Source organism: Callorhinus ursinus, unplaced genomic scaffold, assembly GCF_003265705.2.
Source record: "Callorhinus ursinus isolate GAN/ISIS: 27379988/994484 unplaced genomic scaffold, GSC_fseal_2.0 scaffold7, whole genome shotgun sequence".
NCBI classification, from domain to species: domain Eukaryota; kingdom Metazoa; phylum Chordata; class Mammalia; order Carnivora; family Otariidae; genus Callorhinus; species Callorhinus ursinus.
In genome coordinates, this window is record NW_027397069.1 from 66,790,417 (window position 1) to 66,808,573 (window position 18,157).

The 18,157-nt window shown below is 36.4% G+C and overlaps 1 protein-coding gene across 5 annotated transcripts in view; it reads left to right on the forward strand.

Moving 5' to 3' along the window:
* Positions 1-17,041, forward strand: part of KATNAL1 (katanin catalytic subunit A1 like 1) — an 88,915-nt gene extending 71,874 nt beyond the window's left edge. For all 5 annotated transcript variants that reach the window (XM_025875110.2, XM_025875107.2, XM_025875108.2 and 2 more), the window contains 2 exons: positions 9,995-10,121; positions 11,721-17,041. In XM_025875110.2, coding sequence (XP_025730895.1) covers positions 9,995-10,121; positions 11,721-11,919 — 326 coding nt within the window. In that variant the 3' untranslated portion in view covers positions 11,920-17,041. The remainder of the gene's footprint in view (positions 1-9,994; positions 10,122-11,720) is intronic.
* Positions 17,042-18,157: the final 1,116 nt, after the last annotated feature.

Here is an 18,157-nt window from a genome sequence, read left to right on the forward strand (position 1 = left end):
TAAGGAAATGGTCCAGTTTCATTCTTCTGCATGTGGCTGTCCAATTTTCCCAACACCATTTGTTGAAGAGACTGTCTTTTTTCCATTGGGCATTCTTTCCTGCTTTGTCAAAGATGAGTTGGCCATAGAGTTGAGGGTCCATTTCTGGGCTCTCGATTCTGTTCCATTGATCTATGTGTCTGTTTTTGTGCCAGTACCATACTGTCTTGATGATGACAGCTTTGTAATAGAGCTGGAAGTCCGGAATTGTGATGCCGCCAGCTTTGCTTTTCTTTTTCAATATTCCTCTGGCTATTCGGGGTCTCTTCTGGTTCCATACAAATTTTAGGATTATTTGTTCCATTTCTTTGAAAAAGATGGATGGTATTTTGATGGGGATTGCATTGCATGTGTAGATTGCTCTAGGTAGCATTGACATCTTCACAATGTTTGTTCTTCCAGTCCATGAGCATGGAACGTTTTTCCATTTCTTTGTGTCTTCTTCAATTTCTTTCCTGAGTATTTTATAGTTTTCTGAGTACAGATCCTTTGCCTCTTTTGGTTAAATTTATTCCTAGGTATCTTATGGTTTTGGGTGCAGTTGTAAATGGGATCGACTCCTTGATTTGTCTCTCTTCTGTCTTGTTGTTGGTGTATAGGAATGCCACTGATTTCTGTGCATTGATTTTATATCCTGCTACTTGACTGAATTCCTGTATGAGTTCTGGCAGTTTTGGGGTGGAGTCTTTTGGGTTTTCCACATACAGTATCATATCATCTGCAAAGAGTGAGAGTTTGACTTCCTCCTTGCCGATTTGGATGCCTTTGATTTCTTTTTGTTGTCTGATTGCTGTGGCTAGGACTTCTAATACTATGTTGAATAGCAGTGGTGAGAGTGGACATCCCTGCCGCGTTCCTGACCTTAGGGGAAAAGCTCTCAGCTTTTCCCCATTGAGAATGATATTCGCTGTAGGTTTTTCATAGATGGCTTTTATGATATTGAGGTATGTACCCTCTATCCCTATACTCTGAAGAGTTTTGATCAAGAAAGGATGCTGTACTTTGTCAGATGCTTTTTCTGCGTCTATTGAGAGGATCCTATGATTCTTGTTCTTTCTTTTGTTAATGTATTGTATCACGTTGATTGACTTGCGGATGTTGAACCAAACTTGCATCCCAGGGATAAATCCCACTCGGTCATGGTGAATAATCCTTTTAATGTACTGTTGGATCCTATTGGCTAGGATTTTGGTGAGAATTTTTGCATCCATGTTCATCATGGATATTGGTCTGTAGTTCTCCTTTTTGATGGGGTTTTTGTCTGGTTTTGGGATCAAGGTAATGGTGGCCTCATAAAATGAGTTTGGAAGTTTTCCTTCTATTTCTATTTTTTGGAACAGTTTCAGGAGAATAGGTATTAATTCTTCTTTAAATGTTTGATAGAATTCCCCTGGGAAGCCATCTGGCCCTGGGCTTTTGTTTGTTGGGAGATTTTTGATGACTGCTTCAATTTCCTTAGTGGTTATGTCTGTTCAGGTTTTCTATTTCTTCCTGGTTCAATTTTGGTAGTTGATATATCTCTAGGAATGTACCCATTTCTTCCAGATTATCTAATTTGCTGGCATAGAGTTGCTCATAATATGTTCTTATAATTGTTTGTATGTCTTCGGTGTTGGTTGTGATCTCTCCTCTTTCATTCATGATTTTGTTGATTTGGGTCATTTCTCTTTTCTTTTTGATAAGTCCGGCCAGGGGTTTATCAATCTTGTTAATTCCTTCAAAGAACCAGCTCCTAGTTTCGTTGATCTGTTCTACTGTTCTTTTAGTTTCTAGTTCATTGATTTCTGCTCTGATCATTATTATTTCTCTTCTCCTGCTGGGTTTAGGCTTTCTTTGCTGTTCTTTCTCCAGCTCCTTTAGGTGTAGGGTTAGGTTGTGTATTTGAGACCTTTCTTGTTTCTTGAGAAAGGCTTGTATTGCTATATGCTTTCCTCTCAGGACTGCCTTTGCTGTATCCCAAAGATTTTGAACAGTTGTGTTTTCGTTTTCATTGGTTTCCATGAATTTTTTAAATTCTTCTTTAATTTCCTGGTTGATGCATTCATTCTTTAGTAGGATGCTCTTTAGCCTCCATGTATTTGAGTTCTTTCCGACTTTCCTCTTGTGATTGAGTTCTAGTTTCAAAGCATTGTGGTCTGAAAATATGCAGGGAATGATCCCAGTCTCTTGGTACCAGTTGAGGCCTGATTTGTGACCTAGGATGTGATCAATTCTGGAGAATGTTCCATGGGCACTAGAGAAGAATGTGTATTCTGTTGCTTTGGGATGGAATGTTCTGAATATGTCTGTGAAGTCCATTTGGTCCAGTGTTTCATTGAAAGTCTTTATTTCCTTGTTGATCTTTTGCTTAGATGATCTGTCCATTTCAGTCAGGGGGGTGTTAAAGTCCCCCACTATTATTGTATTGTCAGTGTGTTTCTTTGCTTTTGCTATTAATTTCCTTATATAATTGGCTGCTCCCACGTTAGGGGCATAGATATTTACAATTGTTAGATCTTCTTGTTGGATAGACCCTTTAAGTAGGATATAGTGTCCTTCTTCATCTCTTATTACATTCTTTGTTTTAAAATCTAATTTGTCTGATATAAGGATTGCCACCCCAGCTTTCTTTTGGTGTCCATTAGCACAGTAAATGGTTTTCCACCCCGTCACTTTCAATCTGGAGGTGTCTTTGGGTCTAAAATGAGTCTCTTGCAGACAGCACATTGATGGGTCTTGTTTTTTAATCCAGTCTGATAGCCTGTGGCTTTTGATTGGGGCATTTAGCCCATTTACATTCAGGGTAACTTGAAAGGTATGAATTTAGTGCCATTGTATTGCCTGTAAGGTGACTGTTACTGTATGTTGTCTGTGTTCCTTTCTGATCTGTGCTGCTTTTAGGCTCTCTTTTTGCTTAGAGGACCTCTTTCAATATTTCTTGTAGGGCTGGTTTTGTGTTTGCAAATTTCTTTAGTTTCTGTTTGTCCTGGAGGCTTTTTACCTCTCCTTCTATTTTCAATGATAGCCTAGCTGGATATAGTATTCTTGGCTGCATATTTTTCTCGTTTAGTGCTCTGAAGATATCATGCCAGTCCTTTCTGGCCTGCCAGGTCTCTGTGGATAGGTCTGTTGCCAATCTAATGTTTCTACCATTGTAGGTTACATATCTCTTCTCCCGAGCTGCTTTCAGGATTTTCTCTTTGTCTCTGAGACTCGTAAGTTTTACTATTAGATGTCGGGGTGTTGACCTATTTTTATTGATTTTGAGAGGCGTTTCTGTGCCTCCTGGATTTTGATGCCTGTTTCCTTCCCCACATTAGGGAAGTTCTCTGCTATTATTTGCTCCAATATACCTTCTGCCCCTCTCTCTCTTTCTTCTTCTTCTGGGATCCCAATTATTCTAATGTTGTTTCATCTTATCGTATCACTTATCTCTCGAATTCTGCCCTTGTGATCCTGTAGTTGTTTCTCTGTTTTTCTCAGCCTCTTTATTTTCCATCATTTGGTCTTCTATATCACTGATTCTTTCTTCTGCCTCATTTATCCTAGCAGCTAGTGCCCCCATTTTTGATTGCACCTCCTTAATAGCCTTTTTGATTTCGACTTGGTTACATTTTAGTTCTTTTATTTCTCCAGAAGGGGTTTCTCTAATAACTTCCACACTTTTTTCAAGGCCAGCTAGTATCTTTAAAGTCATGATTCTGAACTCTAGGTCCGACACCGTACTAATGTCAGTTTTGAGTAGGTCCCTCGCTGACGGTACTATCTCTTGTTCTTTTTGCTGAGGTGATTTTTTTCGTCTTGTCATTTTGTCCAGAGGAGAACAGATGAATGAGAGACCAGAATGCTAACAGGTTAACAATGTCTCCAGCAAATATACTCTATACAAATCAGAAAAGATCTGAAACCAGGGGACAAGAAAGGGAAAGAAAGAAGAGAGAAAAAAAAAAAAAGGAAAAAGAAAAAGATAAAGACAAACAAAACCAGAACAAAACAACAAAAAAAACCCCAGAATATGATCAAATATGATCAGGCTAGTGCATAGATCAGTGCCACACACTAGCTTTTGGGCATATTTTGGTCTGTTAGAAGAAAGTGCCTGCTAAAATTTTAAAGGAATAAAGACTTATATATCTACAAAATAAGGGTTGATACAATGAAGGGATGGCAGATGACTGTAAAGATGAAAATTATAAGAGATTTTATAAAAGGAATTGATAAGTTGTTTTTAAAAAGTAAGAAGATTTAAAAAGAAAAAGAAAAAAGAAAAAAGAAAGGGAGAGAATGTGATCAGGCAGGAGAATAGAACAAAGCCATACCCTAGTGATTTAGCGCATATTTTGATCTGTTGGAAGAAATTGTATCTCAAAATTTTAAAGAGAGAACAACTTATATGTATATGCCAAAAATAAGGGTAGGTAATATGAAGGGATAAAAATATGACTCTAAAAATGAAAAATAAAAAATGTTTTTTTAAAAGGATTGATAAGATGTTGTTTGAAAAAGGGAAAAAGAAAAATTCAAAAAAAAAGTTAAAAAATTAACTTTGAAAAACTAATGAATTATGGTAAAAACGCCATGAATTCTATGTGCAGTATTCCCGTAGCGCTGGAGTTCTCCCGTTTTACTTGATCGGTAAACTTGGTCTTGGCTTGCTGGCTGTTCGTGCTGATCTTCTGGGGGAGGGGCCTGTTGCCGTGGTTCCCAAATTTCTTTGCCGGAGGTGGAATTGCCCCGCCCTTGTCGGCCCGGGCTAAGCAAGCTGCTAGGGTTTGCTCTCAGTACAGCTTTGGAGGATCAGGGTGAAAATGGTGGCCTCCCAATCTCCGCCCGGAGGAGCTGAGAACTCGGGGCCCGGCAGAATACAATCTGCCATAGTTAACAAAAGGCAAACTAACAGGCACAGCTAGAGCTTGGCCTTACACTAAGTCTCTTCTTCCTTTATGCATCTCAATTATAGCAGCAAGCACCTGGTCAGCTTAATCAACTCCTTTTTCAGCCCCTTTCATTTAACTGTATTTTGCTTTTAGAATAACCTCCCTAAATCACTGAAATGTCATAGAGTGTCTTAGACTCTGAGTCTAGCTTCCTGTCACATCAGGGTCAGAGTGCTTTTTGGTTCATACCTTATCTGTCTTAATTGTGTCTATTTCCATTTCTCAGTCCTCCTTTGTACTTTTCTACTTACCTCCCCCCCCCCCACAACTCTGGTATGCTCATGCTTCTTCTTACTTCGATGTCATTATTTATGGTACTCCCATATCCCAGATGGCTCTATTTAAATTTTACTGGGGCCCCTGGTTGGCTCAGTTTGTAGAGCATGCGACTCTTGATCTTGGGGTTGTGAGTTTGAGCCCCATGTTGGGCATGGAGCTTACTTAAAAAGAAGAAAAAGAACAAAAACTCCAGTGGGGTGCCTGGCTGGCTCAGTCAGAAGAGGATATGACTCTTGATCTTGGGCTTGTGAGTTTGAGCCCCACGTTGGGTGTAGAGATTGCTTAAATAAATAAAACTTTTAAGAAAAGTTTATTGATTTTTTTCAAAGTTGACATTAAAGCATGCTAATTCTATGAAGGCTTTTTTGGCCTGGCCTATCTCCCTGTGTAGAATTTACTTCTCTGGGTTATCTGTGTCTCAGATGGTCCTTAATAGAAGGGATCTGGGTTTTCTATGTCTCTCTCTAATCTTGTTTGTTGACTAGCCAGTGGTGGTGGTGGTGGGGGGGAAACAATGAACATTTTTTGAGTGCTGACTGTGCACCAGGCTTTACATGTACTAACTTATTTAACCCTCACAACAGTCTTCTGCAGTAGATTCTGTTCTTATCTTTATTTGACATGTGAGGAAACTGAGGCACTGCGGGGTTAAGTATCCCACCCAGTGAGGCAGAGCAGGGTTGTGAGCCCAGACAGTCTGGCCCCAGAGCACATACTTGCTATCTTCTGTGCTGGACTGCCAAGTGTGCTTAAGAAGAATTGTTAGTATAAGAAGTGTATGATCCTTTTAACAATGTTTATTTAAATTTAGAATGCGTACTGACTTGGTTATGTGGCATTCGCAGTTCTTATTAGTAACATAATAATTTCTGGTTAAATCCTTCTACAATATCATTCAGTTTTATACAACTGATAAATCCTACTTGGAATCTTCTAACAACTCACTGATACAACCAGAATTAAAAGTTATTTTCCCCAAATCATAGTTACTAGGGAAAAAGATGCTTCCTACCAGGCAGAACTTCACTGTGAGCAGGCTTATGCCCCAAAGTTCATTTAAGGTGACTGACTGGAACTTTGTTTCTGTGAGATAATACATTATACTGAACTTGGTGTTCAAGTTCTTAGGGTGGCCTGCAGTAAAACATTTTGATTTATAAATATAGTGATACTCTAGGACTAAGAAAACAAAGTGATATTTGTCCGCTAACATTCTCCTGCTATGCGTGGAGCACTATGAAATCACACTTAGGTTAAAGTCGGAGTTCTTACTGAGGCATCAGGACCACAACCACTTTCTGTAGCAGCAAACCTAGGGGCTTCCTGCCCTTCCCTCTTTTTTCCCACGCCCCTCTTGCTGACCATCTGAGTGCAGGACTTCTTTGCCTCTATACCATAGTGAACTGTAAGGTGGGCCTATTGGCTGGGGATGATCAAGGATAAGGAGCTCTCAAGATTAAGGAATTCTGGAGGTAAAGATTTCTGACTTAGTACTCTTTCTTTTTTTCTGGCAGTCCCTGATAATGCCTGCTTACTTCTCTTCCACTGTGGCTGCTCTTTGCATTGCTTTGCTTTGTCTTACTTTGTGTGAGTGAGAAATATAACTCATTATAGAACTAAATTGTATTAAAATTTAGTTCAGTCCATCCAATAATTGGCAAACAACCATGTAACTACTTTCTAGGACAAGAAATGGAGCATTATCAGACCTCAGAAGCTCCCAGTATATTCTTTTCCCTAGCATACCTCCCCCTGGTGGTAATCACTGTTACTCCTTTTATGGAAATAATTGATTTTTATCTTACAATTTTCTTACCTAATAAAGTATCCCTAAACAAAGTTTTATCTCTTTTTAAAACTTAAATTGAATCACACTAATGATGTTTATTTGTATTTTGCTTCTTTTGTTCAAGTACATTTTTAAGATTCATCCATATTATGGTATCTAGATGCTGTTCATTTTTGTTGCTGTATAGCATTCTGTTGTATTAGTCAGCTAAGGCTGCCATTACAGAGTAGCACGGACTGGGTGGCTTAAACAACAGAAATTTATTTTCTCAGTCTAGAAGTCCAAGATCAAGCAAGGTGTTGTTTCATTCTCGGGCTTCTTTCCTTGGCTTATAGATAGCCATTCGATAGCCATTTTTTTTCCAGTGTCTTTATGTAGTCTTTCACCATGTGTGTGTCTTTATCTCCTCTTCTTGTAAAGATACCAGTCAGACTGGATTAGGCCCACCCAGATGACTTCATTTTACTTTAATCGCCTTTTTAAAGGCCCTATCTTCAAATACAGTCACATTCTGAAGTATTGGAAGTTAGAACTTCAACATAAAACTTCGGGGGTTGGGGTAGACAATTCAGCCTATAACATCCATTATGTCATTATACCACAGTTATCCATCATATTATTTGGTGGACATTTTGATTGCTTACAATTTTAGGCAATTATGAATAGTACTGCTATGAATATTTTTATACTTGCATAATGGTGAAAATGCCTAAGTTTCTTTAGGTTGAGATGGAGCATTCCATCCTTGCAGTGAACTGGTCATGTTGCATAGCTGGAACAATAAATAGATAAATCCAATCTGTCTTCCCAAATGGTTGTTCCAAAGTGGTTGTTACACCTTATACTCCTACCAGCAAGATAGGAGAGTTCCCATTGCTTCACATTTTTCCAAAACCTTAGACTTTTTAAATTTATATCAGTCTCTTGGTGTGCAGTGCTATCTCATTGTGGTTTAATTTTTATTTCCTTCTTTATTAGATAATTTGACTATCTTTTCCTTTAGTAGCCATTTATTATGTTATTATGTTATTTGATTATAGCAAAACCAAATGGCTACTAAAGGAAAAGATATATAACAAATATCTGTTCAAGTTTTTGCCCCTTTTTCTATTAGGTGGTCTGACCTTTATATTTGTAGGAGTTCTTTATATATTCTGGATATGAGTACTTTGTTACTTATATATGTTGTAAATATCTTCTCAAACTCTTAACTTTTGTGTTTTCACTCTATTTACAGAGTCTTGGTGAATTAGAATTCCTAATTTTAATGTGGTCAGTTTCTCAGTCTTTTGTGGGCAACTTCTTGAATATATATATCTCTCTCTATATCTATATATATCTTAAGAATATTCACTCTGAAGTCATTAATATATTTCCTGTTTTATCTTCTAAAATGCTTGTAATTTTCCATCTTACATTTAGAGTAGTAATATATCTGGCACTGATTTTTATGTATGGCATGAGGCAGGATGCAATTTCTTTTTTTTACCCTGTAGATAGTAGTTGTTCTGGCATTTTCTCCCACTGCTTGAACCACATATGTCTTAAATCAGGTGTTCACAGTATATGCTTTGATCTGCTTATATACTCCCTTTTCTGTATCGTTGATCTATTTGTTTATCTCTGCAAGAGTATCACTGATTTGAATACTATTGCTTTGTAATAAGTCTTAAATTCTAATAGAGCAGTTCCTCCCACCTCACTTTTGTTTTTCCAGTGTGTCTTGGTTGTCCTTGATTCTTTCCATTTCTATAAACATTTTAATATCTGCCTGTTCAGATCCATAAACAGACCTATTGGGATCTTTACTGGAATACTCTGACTTTATGTGATCATTTGGGGAATTGTCAATGTCATGAAAGATAAAACAAACTTTGGGGAACTGCTTTAGATTAAAGAAGACTAAAGAGATATGATAACTAAATGCAGTGTGTGATGGTTTTTAAGAAAGTCATAAGGGCCTGGGGAAAATGGGGACATTTTAATCTAGATTGTATATTAGATGGTTCTAATATAACAATGTTAAATTTGCTGGTAATGTGATAATTGTATGGATACCTTTGTTCTTAGGAGGTACATGCTGAAGAATTTAAGGTGAAGTGTTGCAATGCCTACAGTTAGCTCTCAATTCAAAAAAGAGGAGGGAGGAGAGAGGAGATGGGAGTGATAATGGCAAAATATTAACAGTTGATCAGTCTAGATGGAAGGTAAATGGGTGTTCACTGATTTTTTTTTTTAACCTGTAGATTTAAAATTTTTCAAAATAAAAGTTGGGGAAAATTACATTTCATTTTATATATCAGGAAATAGTAGAAAGCCAAATGCAACCTACGTTTGCATTATCTTAGTATGCTGTATTAAATAGAAATTTGCCATTAAAACTGATAGTAAAACAGTAAGCATGATTGGTTATTTTATACAATTCTGTAATTCATTTGAGCTTACATAGTACAATACACATTTCACTCATATTGGAACAGCAAATGTCTGTGGGCTGGCTCTCCAAGTAAAAAAACACATTAATATGTGTTCTGTGCTAAGGGCTGATTTCCTGTATCCTAGGAAATCTTTTTCTATATCACACTAAAAGGTGAGCAAAATGATTCACAAGAGTTACACTCCATGCAATCTAGTTTTATAAAGCTAGGCTAAATGTTGTTTTTTACTAAAAGCATGTTTGGTACTTGAATATTAATGATTTTATTTTTCATAAAGGATCACAGACCCTTTGTTTTCATAGCAAGTATCTTCACAATCTATAAGGAAAACTCTGAGTTTTGTTTCAATTTTTAGTTACTGCAGCCAAGGCACTTAGGATGTTCGTGAATTCTGAGTCATACAATGAGTTGGTAATACTAGGTGGACTCAAGTTACTGACTCCTCTTTCTTTTCCTGAATGTTAATATGTGATTTCTTATCAAAAGGATTTGTAAAGTAAAAGATCCAACAGTAACAAAAAAATCTTCTACAGCGAAAGGAAGAACTGAGCTGCTGAAGATAAATCTTCGTGAGGTTGAACTGGATCCTGACATTCAATTGGAAGATATAGCGGAGAAGATTGAGGGCTATTCTGGTGCTGATATAACTAATGTTTGCAGGTATTTTTTTAATGATCCGTGACCTTAGATATTAGGTATAGATTTGGCAGGAGGATTGGTCTTAAAGTTAGTATCGTTATTAGCCCTTGATGTGAAAGCAGCGACCCATTTCCTTGATTTCTTACTTGTCTTGTTTCTTTTCTATATAACCTCATGGGTCATTGTTAGGTGAATAATTGTATAACAATATGGCCACCTTTTCTATTCCTTTGATTTTTTTAAAGTTTAAATTCATTTAGCCAACATACAGTACATCCTTAGTTTCAGATATAGAGTTCAGTAATTCATCAGTTGATATCCAGTGCTGATCACATCACGTGCCCTCCTTAATGCCCATCACCAATTACCCCATCCTCCCACCCACCTCCCCTCTAGCAACCCTCAGTTTGTTTCCTAGAGTTAAGAGTCTCTCATGGTTTGTCTCCCTCTCTGATGACTACCCATTCAGTTTTCTCTCCCTTCCCCTATGATCCTTATTCAACATATGAGTGAAACCAAGTGATAATTGTCTTTCTCTGATATATCCTTTGATTTTAAAGAAATTGTACTTAATTTGGCAATAATGACTTTGACAAGCTAAGGTCAGTTTAGCCCTGAATTGGAGCCTAGTTGCATCAACATAAAATAATAATTAGTTTTGGTTGGCATTATTTTACTACATGCAGATGAGCAAGCAAAGTTGCATCAGTTTAAGCTGGGAAATACATATTTCATATGTGTAAAATATATCATATATTTCCCTTTCAATTTAGTGACATGTTTTGTAGACAATTCACATCACTCAATAGGGATTTTTTTTCTTACCTTCTTAACTATACTTATATTGACAGCAGTAGCCTTTCTTTAAAACTGGAGTATCTGTTGTTTCTCACTTTTTGTACTAGTATTTTTCTTACGTGCTTGTAAGTTTAGTGGCACACAAGAAGCTCCCAATAGTTTCTAATATCACTGTGTAAAATATATAAAAATTTGAGGTTTTGGTTGGGTTGGCTTCCTAATAGCTTTTTCGTGAGCATTAATTGTGCAGTTCTTCCAAACCTTCATAATTATTTACAGCTGATCAGAATGGAACTGAAAACAGAATCTGGAGAAGCCAGGTTTTATCCCTTTAGTTGCCCACCAATGCTCCATGTGGGGGATTCCACATCCACTCTGTGTAGATACATTCATGTTCCAGAGAAGGAGTTTCCTGGCTTTACCTCCTCTAATTAGGTCGTAGACAAACTGGTTAAGATTTGAATTATCTTAACATTAGCCATGTGTTCATTTTCAAGTGTGCAATTCAGTATTTCAAAACTCTACTTCTGTTTCCTAACTTTCTTGGCTGCCTTTGAAAGAGCAAGTGGGGAGAAGAAAGTTCAGTACTATCTGAGCCCAACCTTGACTTTTAGGATTCATTAATAGTACATTTTATGTTTAAGTCGTTTGCATCCTATTTTAACCTTTTCCAATCAGGATATCTCTAAAATGGGAACTTTTGAGCAGCATCGTAAAAACACATAAAATGATCTTTTGAATGTTTTCTCTTAACTTTGTTACAATTGACAGTGTTTAAAACATTTGCATCAGTATGGATTCACTGATTTTGTATGTTTTTAGGGACGCCTCTTTAATGGCAATGAGACGGCGAATCAATGGCTTAGGTCCAGAGGAGATCCGTGCACTTTCTAAAGAGGAACTTCAGATGCCTGTTACCAAAGGAGACTTTGAATTGGCTCTTAAGAAAATTGCTAAGTCTGTCTCTGCTGCAGACTTGGAGAAGTATGAAAAATGGATGGTTGAATTTGGATCTGCTTGAATTTCTGTCAGCTCTTTCATTTCTGGTATTTTTATTTATAAAATGTGAAGAAATTCCGTGCAGTTTTTTTTAAAAACAGGTTTAGAACTTTTCATTGGAGAGATGTTTCCCTTAAAGGCAAAAAACCTAAAACCACAAAGAATATAAATGTAGTTGGGAAAGAAGGAAAGCTTACATAGGGAGCCTGATAGTCTCCATCACCTGGCTTTGTGCCGGTACCTCCACGTATTCACGCGTTAATATTGCACATGCAAAGCGGCGTGTCAGGGAGGCCAAAGAGCGATCAGTACGCTCTTGTAGAAGCTTGTTTACAAAAGGGTTAGAAGGACCTCTCTTTCTCACTTGCATTTGTTGTTTTTTGTTTTTTTCTATTCTTCGCTCTGTGCTGAGGGACCCATGTATGTTGACTTTTAACATCAGAACTGGGTTTGTGTCAAATTCATTATTGTTAAAAATGATAGTTTTGAATTAAATAATGAATTTGATAGTTAAAACTTTAGAATTTAATTCTTACTGTCACGGTCTGTCATACAGTTGAATTTTTACCCTCTGTTCCCCCACCATTTCTTCTATTAGCTATTTATTCATTTATTCAGCTTTATGATCTCCTCAAGCCTTGTGGTCTTTGAAATGTTTTGTCAGGTTGTTTCTCTGGTCTTTAGTATTTTTTGCTGGTACTTATGTTGGAAGGATGGGAAGAATATTATGATTGCATAAGAAGCATTTCTTCGTTCTTGAATTCTAGGTGTGTTTTCACTTTTCTTTCAATACATTCAAATGGATAAGTCCTTTATTTTCCTCAGCTCTAACAATGTTTGATTTTTGCTGAACTTGACTTTCATATTCTAAATAAACACTTTGGTATTCTAAGGAAGCCCACTCTCTTGTGGCTAATGCAAAACAAACAACAAAATCTTTATAGTTTTCCAGACAGCTAGTTTAACAAAATAGCGTTCATTGTACATAATAAGTGATGTTCATTTTAAAATTGTAAAATTATTCTTTGTCTAGGTTGAGAACTTGTACACCACAACTACAGTAAGATTAGGATAGAAATCTGACATACACATTGAGTTCAGCAGGAATTAGACAATAAAAAGAGGCCAGAAAAAGTAGATGGCATGTAGGATATCCTGGTGTTCATTTTTTTTAAATTACATTTATCCCATTCGGGTTGGACAACCTTTGCTTTGGATGGTGATGCTTTTTAAAATTTGTATTTGATGCTGTCTTCAGTTCTCCGTTTTGGAGAGCACCCAGCTGGTTTAAAACTAAAAATAATAGAACTTTTTAGACACTTAACAAAAAGCCTCTTAGTATCTTGCTTTAAAAGATTTTTTTCCCTATTAAGAATTATATAATTTTCAGATAACTTAAGTCTGATTCTAGACTTTAGGATTTTATATAATGCTATAAATTACCCCCTTTCCTCTGAGAAATAGTTTATAAAAGTTGAAATCATAAGACATCATGATTTTATTTTAATTGAATGAATTCATTTAAAACATTGAAGTAAGTTTTCTTTTATTCATTAACTTTTTAAATAAAGAAATAAATGATCACATTAAGATCATCTTGCAAACTGTTGCCATCCAGTAACATATTTTTTTCCCTGAAGTCCCAGGGTCCCAGGGGCAGCCATTAAAACATGTGTGTTTTGATTGCTAAAACTTGTTAGACTGTTTTTCTAGGTTTTGTGTTATTTGTGTTGGCATGTATTTCTTTTAAAATTCTTCATGGATAATAATATGGTAATTGTGATTTTTAAAAATTATCAGTTAAGTAGTATTTGGACACTCAAGCTTCCTAGAAGCTTATCTTTGCTATGATGGTGAATCGGGTGTGCTTTTTTAATTTTTTATTTCCCTCATTTCTCATTTTGCTCTGTCAGTGGATGGCAATTGCTTTGTATTTCTTAACCCCCTTAAAGGATCCTGAGGAGATTGCTCAGGTGTTCTATCCAGCCTTTACTGTACATTGTATGTATGCTGTCTTTATCGCAAGACAGTGTGTTGCCTTACCCAGAATGAGAAAATTGTGTTTTGCTTCATTTTCTCTATGTTGCGTTATCAAATACTTCTTCTGAAAACATGAGTATTTTGGGCTCTGCAACACAATGAGGTTAGGACTGAGTTTTATACAGTTCTGTCTTGCAAATATCAGATAGTTCCTTCATTCAGCAGATTTATATTGGTTGCTTACCATGTACAAGAACCTCGGGTGGGAGCTCTGTGGCTTACAAAGTTGGACGAGGCTGTGTGGCTCTGACTGGGCACTTTCTATAATTACACTGTGTGGCTTCTGGATCCAACTAATGAAACAAGTTCAGATCTTAAAATGAGAGGCACAGTAATCTGTGTGTGCTTTGGAAAGATAATATATACAGGTTTTTCTGTTTTTCTCCTTTAAATCTGTTTTAAGTTTGTTTGAACAATGTAATTATAATAGATCCGGCGATTTTCATGAACTATTTCCCAAAGTTCATGTTTATTGTAAACATGTACACATGTAATTATGGTAAACATTTTGCTCTTCTAATCACTTTATTTTTTAAAGGAACTTAGTATAGATGAAATGTACCAGACAAATGGCTTTTAAACTTAGGCTGAAACCTTCTAGAAATCCAAGCAGGAAAATAGGCTATGGCATCACAGACTTTCATCTTCTAGTCAGTGGCAGTGTAGACATTCTAGCGTGATCAAAATACACTTTCGGTTTGGACCTCTATCTCCAGAAAAAGCAAGACAGCTTGGAAGAGGAAATGTGTTGTGGTCTAGCTGCATAATTAGGGGCTTCAGTTGAGCTCCTGAGATTGCAGTTTTTATGATGTGATATTTGACTGTCAAAGTATAGGCTGAAACCACTAATTACTCAAAAAGTGAGCAAGCAAATATCTGGTGAATCTCCTATGAACAAACATACAGGTACTTAAAGAAAAAAAGCGTGTTTACAGCCCCAGTGTACAATATAACTGTCACTCTTTCACTTGGCTATATGTAGCCTGACTCTGTTGAACATGAAGTTATTGATATTCTTTAGGTTTTGCACAGCTTGAGTTTGTGTGAACTCCTGCATTGGAAGTTTTTTGTACTATATACTGTTGAATTTAGATGAGAATTGTAAAATGGTAGCCAGTTGGCATAGTTATGTTTCTCTGTCCTCCACCCTACCTGGAGATAAAGTGAAGGACTTAGGCAGGTATTTCATATTGTGTGGGCTTTGGCGCCTTCAGTATTATCTTGATTATTGAGTCCTTTTTGTGTAATAGTAGATCCCCACTCTTTCTTTTATCTTAGTGATAAATCACCTTGACCTATATCCTATGTGATAGGCATAAAATGTTAAGGATATTTGCTGGCCTTTTCCAAGAAAGGGCCACATTAACTTGAATGAAACTTTTTTTTTAACATTTTTTGTGTCTTTTGTTCCTTAACTGTTTTGATTTTATGATTTTTTTTTTATATATCACTTAATCTGTGATGCACATAATTATGTGAATCTAAAAATCGGTCACAATAGAGAAGAATAGGAATTACAGTTGGAGGGCTTGTTAGGGAATAAAAATATTTGAACCCCAAATGTTATATTCTCATCTCCACTAATTATTTTTGCAGAAAAAGCTAAAAACTCTGTTAATTACTATATTTACTTATATATACTTTCAAATTGGGCTTTACTTATTTAATTTTTAAAGGCTATTTGCTTTTTTTTAACACTTTTTTTTTAAGATTTTATTTATTTATTTGACAGAGAGAGACACAGCGAGAAAGGGAACACAAGCAGGGGGAATGGGAGAGGGAGAAGCAGGCTTCCCGCTAAGCATGGAGCTCAATGCGGGGCTCGATCCCAGGACCCTGGAACCATGACCTGAGCCGAAGGCAGATGCTTAACAACTGAGCCACCCAGGTGCCCCAGGGCTATTTGCTTTTAATATTGTTTCTTAATGCAGAAACGGTATGAGTACTTTAAAAATAAAATCCCTAAGATAATAGATACATTTTTAAACATTCACAAATTAACAGTAATTCTTGCAATGTTTACTAGGTTTTTTGGTTCCAGACAACTCTAACCCAGTGGTATTTCTAAATTTCCAAGTGACTTGTTAATAAATAAAGGAAAACTAATAAGGTAGTGTCATTTATTCTTTTTATTTTACCATTCTCATGTCTTGATCAACCTTATTTCATGTATGTCTATAAATAACCTGGATACTGCTTTGTCACCGGCAGTGTGTAGGTTTTATACATTTGGAAGTTTGGCACAACAAATAGGGAATTAGTATAGAGGTTTTCTTCCTGTAAAAGGGCTTCCACTTGATTTTGTGCTCATAAAATGCACTTTCGTTTTACAACCTCTGAAATGACTAAATATTGCCCTTTGGAAAACCTGAATCTTTGCACTTGTTTTTTCCAGAGTCTACCTCAGTTAACCAGGCATAGTTTTAGGAGGAAATGAACTGAAACCATATTTAAATTCTGTTCATCATCTATGCAGATTTGTTTAAGTACTTCCTTCTCTCTCTTGCCCTCCTCCCCAACTACCTTTTTTTTTAATCTTGAATTTTTTATTTAAAATATTTGCCTTTGCAAAGCTATCTATTCCAAATTAAGCCTCTGTGAATGTCTGGATGATTCTTTCTCTTTTTGGTGTGGCTTCATTATTCAGATGTGTTTCGTTTCAAGGAGCAGTTTCAAACATGACACCCATTCCCTTCTTTTCTCATAGCTTCATAAATGCAAACTAATGTGATAACAGTAAAAATCTTGGAATCTAACTATTCCTGTGTCTATTCTCTAAGAACCTGTGTATTTTATGAAAACACACAAAAATGGGCACAGGTCTGTTCATGTGTTGGTACGGCAACAGGGAGTCGCCTTCAGTTACCATTGTGTGGATGGTTTCCAGCAGATAATTACATGCTAAGATGGTTTGTGTATGGTTAAGATTTTTGTTTCAGTGTCTGTCTCTCAGTATTTTGAATCTAATTCAAAGAAGACGACGTTCCTAAATTGTATTTCTTAATGTTCATTTTCTTACATTTTGTGCTGCTACTTTGCTAGTCTCATGAGCTTAGTTGTCTTTGTGCATAGGTTATGATTTGGTAATAAATTTCTAGAGTGTTGCTTGTTGGTGTTTTCTTTGTGGTCCCTATTTGATCTACACTTACTGCCACCAGTGAGAGTAACAAACCCCTCACTAGTAAAGAATGACTTTTCCCAGAGTATCTCTTCTTAAAAAATCACATATTGTAAACCTGACCTCTTGTGTTTGCCATGCATTAAACTGATAATTTCAAGTTTGATGCAGGAAAGATAAGAGTGGCTTTTTAATTAATTCTAACGGGTTTAATAAATACCTTGCCTTATTTGTATAACACCTTTGCAAAATATATGTTCCATATGGTGAATTTTCCAGATGACTGTATCTTATTTTATGAATCTCCCAAAACTATTTTTTTTAATTCATAGACTTTATTTTTTTGAGCAGTTTAGATTTACAGAAAAATTCAACAGTGAGGAGAGTTCTTCCTCCCTCCTCTGCTCCCCTCCACAAGGCTTCAAGCCCCTTTTATTAATATCTTGCTTTTGTGTAGTACACTTGTGATACTTGAATCACTACTGGTACATTATTATTACATTATTACTAAAGTACATAGTTTACATTAAGGTTCACTCTGTGTTGTACAGTTCAGTGGGTTTTGATAAAAGTACAATGTGGTATATCTGCCCTTACAGGATCATACAGAATAGTTCTGGTGCCCTAAAAATCCTCCTGGCTCTGAGTGATTTTTTTTTTTTTTTTAACACTGTCTCTGTAGTTTGCCATTTCCAGAATGTCATATAGTTGGAATCCTACAGTTACTTAACAATTTGCACTTAAGGTTCCTCCATGTCTTTTTGAGGCTTAATAGTTCATTTCTTTTTGTCTGTTACATGGATGTTCAAGTCTGTCTGAAGGACATCTTCGTTGCTTACAAGTTTTAGAAATTGCTATAAACTGCTGTAAATGTTCATGTGCAGTTTTTCGTGTGGACGTAAGTTTTCAACTCATTTGAGTAAATACCTAGGAGTGTGATTGCGGGAATATATGGCAAGAGTGTGTTTAATTTTGTAAGAAACTGCCAAACCGCATTCCACAGTGGCTGTACCATTTTGCATTCCCACCAGCAATGAATGAGTGTTCCTGTTGCCCCACATCCTCTCCAGCATTTGGTGTTGTCAGTGTTCTGATTTTGCCA